Genomic DNA, 10,112 nt, shown 5'->3' with positions numbered 1-10,112 from the left:
GATATTGACTACTTGGATTTGTAAAACAAAATATTTTAGTTGGTTCATTTGTCTTCTATTAGATACCTTCATAAAAGTATGTACGGTAGATTCTAGTGTTCTTTATGGGTAATTTTGACAGATTTTTCTATTGTAAATGCCTTGTGTTTTTATTGTAATGATTTAATTGAAGGAATGAAGATAATTTGTGCCTCAAAAGCAGTAAAGATTGATCATTCATGCCATTAATTTGCTCTAGTGAGCTCCAAGTTTCAAAGCAGTCAATACAAATTTCTGTTGCTAATTACACAACCAAAAAAGTGACTTTTCTACATAAACTAGGCATTCTTTGGTGCACTAGATGTTCCACGCTTGTTTTTCCTTGACTGAGTGATTCGTTGCAACTGTGAACCAGTGACAGCATTTCCACCATTCCACTTGAGTCCTCGAGGCTTATAACCAATATCAATATTTGTTGGAGATGCATCCTTATAAACTCTCGGATTGATAGTTTTTTCTCCTAAAGTACCAGGCTGCATAGAAATATCTTAAAATGAGACTTTATATAGTAGAGTAAGAAATGAACAAAATTATGTATACACTTACATTGGAGGTTTGACTACCACTTGCATTTGTATAGATGCCAAATCCTATAGTCTTGGTCCTCTTTTGTCTTCCTGTTGATATTGAAGCTTCCACAGCCTTGGTTGATCAGGTTGCTGACTTGATACACCTCCAATATCTCTACCAGTGCCTCTTCCAATTTCTCAGCCAGTGCAGTACCTCTCCCAGTGCCTATACCAATTCCTTTGTCAGTACCTATCCCAGTGCCTCTGCCAGTGCCTCTCCCAGTGCCTCTGCCTCTGCTTTAAGCAGGTTGTTGCTCTCTTCTAACAGCTGAAGAATCAAAACACATAGAACTGCCTTGAAGATTGAATACTGGTGGCTGACTTGAGCTTGATGGTCTACTAAAAAGTGGTTGCTGGCTTGAGCTTGATTGTTGGCTAAACAATGGTGGCTGACTTGAGCTTGATGGTTGGCTAAACAATGGTGTCTGGCTTGAGCTTGATGGTTGGCTAGACATTGGTTGTTGGCTTGAGCTTGGTTGCCTGTTTGGATAGCCTCCATGTTGTCCCATTCCAGCCTATTAATACGGTAATAATAATTGATTATTGTAAATAACTGAAGCTTATTGTAGATGTATTAGAAGAGAATAATAACTTATCAATGTTGGACAAGATTTTTTGTTGTGGCCTACTTGATGAAACAGGGAACAGGTCATTTTTACTCCTCTTTTGGACAACTTTCCATACTTTTTCGTAGGCTCATTCTTTGCCTTTCTTCTGCACTTTGGTGGCCTACCAGGCCTGACTTTTGTTTAGGAGGTTCAATCACTACGCCACTAGTGTGAGGCCACATTTTCATGTTTGGTATTGGCTGTAGAAAATGGTTATAAGCCTTCAAAAAAGTCTCTTTCCTATACCAATGTACCACTTCTTGTTCAGGTTCTATGCCTTTTTGTTGATATGCAAGCACAGCATATTGACATGGTATGCCCCTCAATTGCCATGTTCTACATGTACATGTCTTCTTTCTTATATCAACAATATGTCCGTATTGACCATCTAAGATTTCATACCCAATATCACCATTGAATCTAACTTCACAAAATCTAGCAAGATCTTTGTTCTCTTCAAGTACTAGTCTAGCCATAGGAGAGATATTTGAGATCCAAGTTTCAGCAAATTGCCTCATTGCAATATTTCTGTCCATTATCTTGTGCCTAATATCCTCTAAAATAGTTATGATAGCCTTATGTCTAGTAACTAGTATCCAAGAATTAAAAGTTTCACATATTGTTTTCAATAATGTCACACTTAGAATGCTCTTTAAAATATGCTTTGCACCAGTAGTTTTTTCATAGTGCAACAAGTCCTTACATATTTTATTAGCTAATTTGTTGAGTTTATCCATCTCATCTTCAAATTTCACTTCAAAACTTGACTTAGCACATCTTCAGAACTGTTTCCTTCTTTCTTCACCACTCCATAATTGATGCCAGTTGGACCAAATATGTCTAGCATACCTTCTCTGCTCACTATTTGGTAGCAACTCACAAAAAGCTGGTACAAGGCCCTATGTAAACAGTTGTAGCACAAACATTAAAAAGTATTAGCTACACAAGAAAAAAAATAAAAGAACAAGGTACAATACAAAAACCATCTAACCTTCTGCATATCTAACATAACAGTCAGTCATGTCTTGTGCCTAAGTTCAGATTTTCTATCAAGTACTTGAGAAAAAAACTCCAACTATGTTTTGTCTCTGTGTCAACAACAGCCCATGCGAATGGAAACATCTGTTGATTTTCATTTCTACCAACAGCAACCAACAATTCTCCCTTGCAAGAACCCTTCAGAAAACATCCATCAAAATCAATAATTTTTCTGTATCCTTCTAACCAACCCCTCTTTAATGCATCAAAGCAAACATAGAAATAAACAAACAGAGTTTTTCCTGGCTGAGGCTCTCTATGTGTCCTCACCCAACAGGAAGTACCAGGATTAGTATGTTTAATCATATCTGCATAATTACACAATCTTGAAAATTTCATCTTCCACTCACCTAAGAACTCCTTGATAATCCTCTTTTTTGCCCTATGACAAACAGTTCTTCCAACATACAGCCCAAATTTTTTTCTCACCAATTCCTGAATTTCCCATAATCTTATATATGGTTGACAGGTAATTTCGTCCTTGAACTTTTCTGCAACAAACTTAGATGTACACAACTTGTTCTTGGTTGATTGAGGACATACATGCACAGGATAATAATTTTTGGCAACAAAATCACCAGAATCTTTATCTATACTAGCAAACAGAAATCATTTACGTTTCTTGTCCTCACATTTAACTCTAACTCTTTTTTTGTCATTAGGCTTCAATTTTAACCTAGTTTTATATTCACAAGAATAGTCTGCAACAACTTTTCTAAATTGTTCAGCACTTTCAAATATCATACCAAGCTCAAAAATTGCTACAACACAATCAGGATCAAATCTTACCTTTTTACTTTTTCTTCTTCTTGGTAAATCAACACCCTTCAGAAATTCTGAATCCAATTCATCCCTATTGTCTTCACTGTCCAATTCTGGTCTATCTATATATTGCTCATCTTCCCTAGTCTTCCAGTGTATCTAGCAGCCTTATTCCTTCCTATGTCTTCAAAGTCTCTATCAATACCAGCTGTTTCAAGCTTTATTTCCTCAGTTTGAATAGGTTTTTTCTTTTTCACTTTGTTTCTCCTTTCATTTCTAAGAGATCTTAATTCTTCATCAACCTTAGAGTCATCCACATTAGGAATAGAATCCTCTTGAGAGTCATCACTACTTTCTTCATTTGATTCAGTCCATTCCACATCTAGATCTGACATATCCCCTGGCTCAACTTCCACATTAACATTTTCAGATCAGCCTCATGATTCAACCTTTCACTTGCAGTCACATTTATATCTTCTAAGTCTTCTTTAACGACAGACCCACAAAGCAAACCCGTTGTGACCACTTCTACATCATATACCACATGCTTTACATAAAGGTCTAAAAAGTCACCATCTTTTAGGTCTTTGATGAGATTTACTAAAGTGAAATTAGTGTCCACCTCAATAAAGTCATTTTTTGTTGGGTCTTTAACACAGAACCCACCAACAATAATATACCCTAATTGTTTAGTGTAAAAAAGTAACTCGATTATTGAGAAGTGATCCTTGTCGATATTAACATATTCCACCTCGACTTTCCCTTTATAAGTAATTTCAGTTTTGTCCTGCATAAACTTACCACCATGATGAAAACGAGTTATAATAATGGCGTCCATAAGATTCCCTGAAACAAGGCCCCAAAGTTTTTCTGACACGTTATGAACAATAAAAATCAAAAAACCCTAACTTTATCCAGATATTAACAACAACAACCACATTGATACTAAAACCCAATATATATCGATAAAAAACACAGGCTAACCACATATATTAAAAACACACAACCACTACAACAATAAAAATTACATAGAAATTAGGGAATGAACTTACCTCACACTCGTTAACTCGATAATCGCAAATGAACTCCAAAATCATCTGCAATCTTCGATGATTCCTTCAACAAAACACTCGAAATCACTTTAAAATCTAAGAATTTCAGCTGTAAAAGTCATTAAAAGGGAGAGATTCTTAGGGTTTTCTCGTTTTGAAACGGGTTAGAAGTGTTTTGGGGGGAAATTGGTTTTTAGGTTTGATGATTTAATATGTGGCACTGACGTGTAATTAGGTTGGAGTGTATTGGTCATAATTTCCACGTGGGGAAGGTTCATCTCAAGCGCCCAATTACCAAAAATAATTTATTGAAATTTGGCTCCACATCAGCCAAGAATATTTAAAAGGATCAAATTATAGGGGGTTAAAGGATTCAATAGGAATCTAGATTAGTTGAGGTACCTGGAGGAAAAACGCGAACAACTTTAGGGACCTGCGTATGTATTTGGCCTAATAGAAAAGAATTAAGTTTAGATATTTTATCTTATTTTCTTAGTCTAACATTTCAGACTTACAATTGAAAGGAAAAAGAATTTTGAGGTATGTAATTGAAATTTGATTGTATATAGGAACTATCAAATTGATCATGGACCGTCATAATATATACTAGCAACATTGATGTGATGTTTTTACCGTCATCATGCAACATGAACAATTAACTATAGTATCATATCAGTACATCATTAGTCTAGAGAGAAAACAAAAAGAAGCTTTATTATCAATATGATATTTTGTTTTTTCCGTAGATCTAGAAAGAGATGAATACGGTAATAATCCAGAGGAATCTTGAGCTCCTTTTTCTTTCCACTTACAAGTTTTGTCCCTCTTTATTTTATCCCGAAATGTCATAAAAATGTTTTGAACAATTACCATGTCAGTCTGTGCTAATTTAAAAGCATATAATGTGTTGTTACAATCATTTGTGTTTATGAATATTTTCTTCGTTTTTCATATGGTAGAGGAAGCAGTTGACATGATAATACGAAATGAACATGAGTTCATATACATCACAAAATATGAAAAAATTCCAACACTAAATTCAAGTAACATTAATAAAAACATCCAATTAAAGAATCAAATAGATAAAAGTTACTATTGCAATAGTAGTACAATCTTTACTTATTAAGTATAGATTTGTATACGAAGTACATGACTTCCAAAATAATTAATCCTTATCATCCACAGACCACACTTATTGATTAGGCTTGTTTTTTTTCCATCAAATATAAAAAATAAGAAACCATTTGGCATTCAATATTTTTCCTTGTATCATAAAATTCATGTATTGAATCATAAGTCCAAGAAACAAGTCAGAAATGTTATTAATATTGTTGTTGTGCTAAGTTAAATTTTTGAAATTAGAATAAATTGGCTTAACAAAAAGACTCATTAAGCAACTCCAATCCAATCCAATATAGCGTAAGTTGAAAGGCAATCAAATAATTTACAGAAGGTGGATGCCTTTGGCAATTTTAGTAAACCACCCGAATGAAACACTTCATCGGCTATCAGCATCTTAGATGCATTAAAGAAAAGATCCCAAGTTTTAAATTATGCATGAGCAAAATAGATGATAAGAATCCATAAATGTTGTGTTTCTTTTTTATTTTTAAAATTTGTTAATTTTTTTACATGGAACATCGAGCTTAGATGGAAGTTGGATCTGTCCAATAAAAAGAAAAATTCAAAATAGTACATGCTTTGTTATATGCAGGTTTATTAATTACCCTTAGATCAGCCCAAAGCAATCTCGATTGGAAATAAAAAGCCTTCCTTCACTTGTTAATACCCAGTCAAATTGAGCCAAAATTATGAGGGCTTAGAGCCTATTTGGATGAGCATAAAAACTGGTTAAATTGACTTAAAAATTATTTTTTGACTTGTTAGAGTGTTTGGCAGTTATTACAATGACTTATTTTAAATCAAAAATGACTTATTTTAAGTCAAAAGTTAAAAGCTAGGTGAGGGATGCTCTTTTTTTTCAACTTAAAAGTCATTTTATGTTGATCAAGCATATTACATTTTTTCCCCTAAATTCTTTTATTATTATTATTATTATTATTAATATTAATATTATTATTGTTGTTGTTGTTGTTATTATTATTAATATTATTATTGTTATTATTATCATTATTTTTATTTTTATTATTATTATTATTATTATTATTATTATTTTTATTATTATTATTATAAAAAATTTGTGATGATAAAGAAATAGGTGAATGATAGGAAATATTATTACTTATGGATGTAAAATATAAATTAGTTTTGTTTTAATTTAAGTATAAAAATCTTAAATTAATCAACTTTTTATCATGTTTACAGTTTTAAGGGTATTTCAGACATATTGATTTAAAAAATGTTTACCTGCACTTATTCATCAAACACATTAACAACTTCTTTTCAACTGAAACACTTTTATCCAAACACATAACTACTTATTTTTAAAATAAGTTTCAGCACTTTCAAAAGTACTTTTTAAAAGTTGCTTTTTTAAAACCCCATCCAAACGGGCTCTTAAAGCTGTATCAGTACACTGAAGGAGAGAGAGTGATGTATAACGTTTAGGAAATACACATGATCTAAAGACTCGTGTCTTCATCTCCATTAGATAAAAGTCCAAATAAACAGTACAATTCACATAACATTTTGTATTCGTTAGTAAAATTACCCATGTAAGTCCCTTAAAATAGTAAAATTACATAATTGCCCTTGTTCGTCCTTCTAAATAAGGGTAATAATAAAAAATTATATATAGCAATGTCTACGTGTAAGTAGAACAATAAAAAGAAGGCTAAAAATAAAGATGCTTCTAAGGAATATCATATCCGTCCATAAGTTAAGATTAGCTATAAAAGGAATGACTTCCTATAGCTTCCATCATCCACACATAATATTCATTTTCAACCCATAAACAGCAACATGCGAAAAAGCTATTACAAACTGAAATTCCAAATCAGGCTTAATGCCTTCAGAAAATTTGGTACTACCGAAATACAGAGACTACAGAATGAATAAGGCGATACAATACACATTGCTTACAGCATGGGCATGATCATAGTAACCATACACTTCAGGATGGGCAACGTTAACATCTTGATATATATACTTCTTCCTTGTATTGGATGAAGCTCAAATTTGTCCTGGAAGCTGGATCTCAAGGCACAGCTGATCTCTTCTAATAGCTTTGCAAGGGATGCCCAGAAAGAATGTCTCATGTAGGTTGAAGATAACTCTTTGAGTATTCATCAAATTCTTGATATTGGACATTTCAAGTAAACACAGACTGGTTAACTCGGGCATCCTTTGCTATTTCAAGATCCTTTACAAATGTCCTGAGGCAGCCATTTACTATGCGGGGTGCTGACCCATCACAGAATCGTTTTGCAAGGTCAACAGCCTTCAAGAATGGGAGGACAATGTTTTTTATTTGAGTTTCACAGCTCAGTAAGTACTCAATAAACAAAAGTGTCAAGTGATGAGAAGATTTTACAAGGGAAAGTGGATTTAAGGCGGGTTATTACGGTTCACCTACTTTCAGTTCAAACTACGTATATTATATGCATTAAAAATGATCCAGATAATAAGGTCATACTATTCTGGCCTTACTGTAAAATCGTGGATCGGCTCACTGATGAAAAGACTTCTTTTAATAACCGAGAGAAGTCTCCGAGGGCCAATGTCGCACAATTCCAAACTAGGTGGATGATAGGCCAGCGCCACTACCCTACCCCACTTAAATATCATGCTTTTATCTGAGCAGGGTTCAAAGCAGTAACATGCACCTAACCTACATATCGCAAACAGCTGTTACCACTAGACCAAAACCCGGAAAGCTTGTCGATAGACTATTGTTGTGTGCAAGGTTTCATGCCATCTCTATAGAGAACTCAACAAAAAGAGAATTTGGTCGTCTCAAATCCTAAGTGGAATCATTATGAAACATTCACCTCATTCATAATAGATTATAGTTGCAAGCAAGTTCATGCAATATACAAAGAAAAAGAGAGAATTTTAAGTCGTCTCAAATAAATGCGAGGCATCATAATGAAACCATTCACATCTTTAATTTAGCCACTGTTCCTGTCTTTTGAGTAACTTTGTTTTTTCTACTTTCACACTAATCAACCTCAATGGAAAAGCTCTTCTAAGTTGATCAATAGAAAGTAAAGAAAGGAAGCAAGAAGAAATACTTTGCCTCGCAGGTTTTCATGCATGGAGAATAGGGAGGTTATGTAGTCCAGTTATTCAAGAGTTTTCCAAAATATTAGAGAGAGAAAATACCTCATTGACGACTATCTGGTGCCGTGTTCCTAATACTGATATTTCAGACATTGCTAAATGAAGAATTGAAAGCTCCAGGATCCTGCCTGCTGGCTCATTCTGGAAGATAAATTTATGGCATTAATCCCAGACATATTAACAAATTATGTCTTCTAAGATACCAAAAAAAAATACAAGCTTGAAAGAGGTAATATTGATAATTGGAGGGAACAAAAATTATTGTTAGACCTGTTGTTACTAGAATCTATAACCACAGGAAGGGTAAAAATAAGGCTTAACGTAACTGTTTTATTTATTAATTATTGTGTGTGTATTTCTAGCAGTTATCTAGCAGTTTAGCTGTATAGGCAGTTATTTTGTGATATTGTACTAGGCCGACCAAAAGTTTTTTCTACAGGATTTTCTCTGGCAGATTAGAGGTTAAATGTTCCTCGAAATACCTTGCTTGTTAGAAGTATACTCTATTTGTTATTTGTAAAACTTACTCTATTTGTTAGTTGGTGGCAGTAAATAAAAGTTGCAGTGTTATTCCTATTTCTATGTTGTGTTTTGAAGTTTATAGATCTATTGTTAGGAGAGTTTCTCAGTTCCTAACAAGGATATTGCTAAATTCTATTGTTTTGCAAATTTGTTATTTGTAGGGACGTGTGCTTATTGGATACAGATCACAAGTCAACTGAAAGATTAAACATCCCTAGCTTTTACAAATTAATGAAGTGAAGATCAATTGACATATATAAATTGCAAATTGTTCTTTCTCACTTGAATTTTAGCAAATCATATCCGTTGCTAGAATTCGTACAATTCCTCCTGTCCCCGCACCCAACAATCACGCAACAGCATAAATCATATACGCCTCGAGACTTAAAACAGCTGATACAATAAGAGCAATAACTTATCCAAAAAACACTAAACGACGAAGTGGATTAAATTTATAACATTATCCAAGAGAATCTGTACAGGCAAACGGGTTTGGCTCTTGAACTATACTTAATCTACAGCTCATTTAACATTGAATTCATGCAATACTAAAAAAGTCGGTTCTATCCACTAAGTTGACCAAATTGAAAGAAGTTTAACATCCTCTTTGGTTTTCACTTCTTTCTTTCATTGCCTCCTCCTGCTAGATCCTAAAACCACTCTCTCACACTCTGTAAACCTGGCTCAGTGTGTAGATAGTTTGAAAGTGCATAGCAAGATTGTAGAGGAAGGGGAGTCGCACAGCTTCACTTAAGTTTGTAGGGCTAACTTGGCAGAGGGACTAGACAGGCTGGTTACAGAAAACTTTGGAGACTAGGAGTGTGTTTGGTATGAAGGAAAACATTTTCTGGAAATATTTATATATCAAACACTAAAAATCATTTCCGAAAAATATTTTCTACTCACCAACCAAACATGAGAAAATAAGTCCAAAATCTACTTGTTTTCCAGGAAAACATTTTCTAGGAAAACATTTTCCATGGAAAACATTTTCCTTCGTACCAAACACACCCTAGGAGTGTGTTTAGTATGAAGGAAAACATTTTCTGGAAGTTGTTTTCTAATTTTCTCATGTTTGGTTGGAACAAAAGTTTTGGAAAATGTTTTCCAAATCAACTAATTTTCCTCAAAATTAAGGAAAATGACTTTCCTTCAAAAATTAAGGAAAACATTTTCCAAAACTCCCCTCCAATTTTAAATTACATTTTTTTTGGGAAAAACAATAATTTTTTTTTAAAAAAATTCAATTTTATTTTATTTTACTCGATTCCTGACCCCAC

General features: G+C 33.6%; 2 protein-coding genes and 1 pseudogene across 2 annotated transcripts in view; all 3 read right to left on the bottom strand.

Moving 5' to 3' along the window:
- Positions 1 to 215: 215 nt before the first annotated feature.
- On the bottom strand, positions 216 to 1,117 carry LOC114077223 (annotated as a pseudogene).
- A 146-nt stretch (positions 1,118 to 1,263) lies between these two features.
- On the bottom strand, positions 1,264 to 1,752 carry LOC114075199. Its single transcript, XM_027913520.1, has one exon. The coding sequence runs from the start codon at positions 1,750 to 1,752 to the stop codon at positions 1,264 to 1,266; it is 489 nt and encodes a 162-aa protein (XP_027769321.1).
- Positions 1,753 to 6,858: 5,106 nt separating this feature from the next.
- The window catches only part of LOC107008259, a 10,195-nt gene continuing 6,941 nt past the window's right edge, over positions 6,859 to 10,112 (bottom strand). Inside the window, exons 6-7 of the mRNA XM_015207214.2 lie at positions 8,353 to 8,451; positions 6,859 to 7,468 (exon numbers count right to left, since the gene is read on the bottom strand). Coding sequence (XP_015062700.1) covers positions 7,340 to 7,468; positions 8,353 to 8,451 — 228 coding nt within the window. The 3' untranslated portion in view covers positions 6,859 to 7,339. The remainder of the gene's footprint in view (positions 7,469 to 8,352; positions 8,452 to 10,112) is intronic.

Source organism: Solanum pennellii, chromosome 1 (assembly GCF_001406875.1).
Source record: "Solanum pennellii chromosome 1, SPENNV200".
In the NCBI taxonomy this organism is placed as follows: domain Eukaryota; kingdom Viridiplantae; phylum Streptophyta; class Magnoliopsida; order Solanales; family Solanaceae; genus Solanum; species Solanum pennellii.
The sequence above is the reverse complement of the archived record's forward strand: the minus strand, read 5'-3'. Positions and strand labels throughout refer to the sequence as shown.

Bases quoted from the DNA above. Each gene is read 5' to 3' on its own strand.
- LOC114075199 (XM_027913520.1), bottom strand. From the start codon at position 1,752: ATGGACAGAAATATTGCAATGAGGCAATTTGCTGAAACTTGGATCTCA.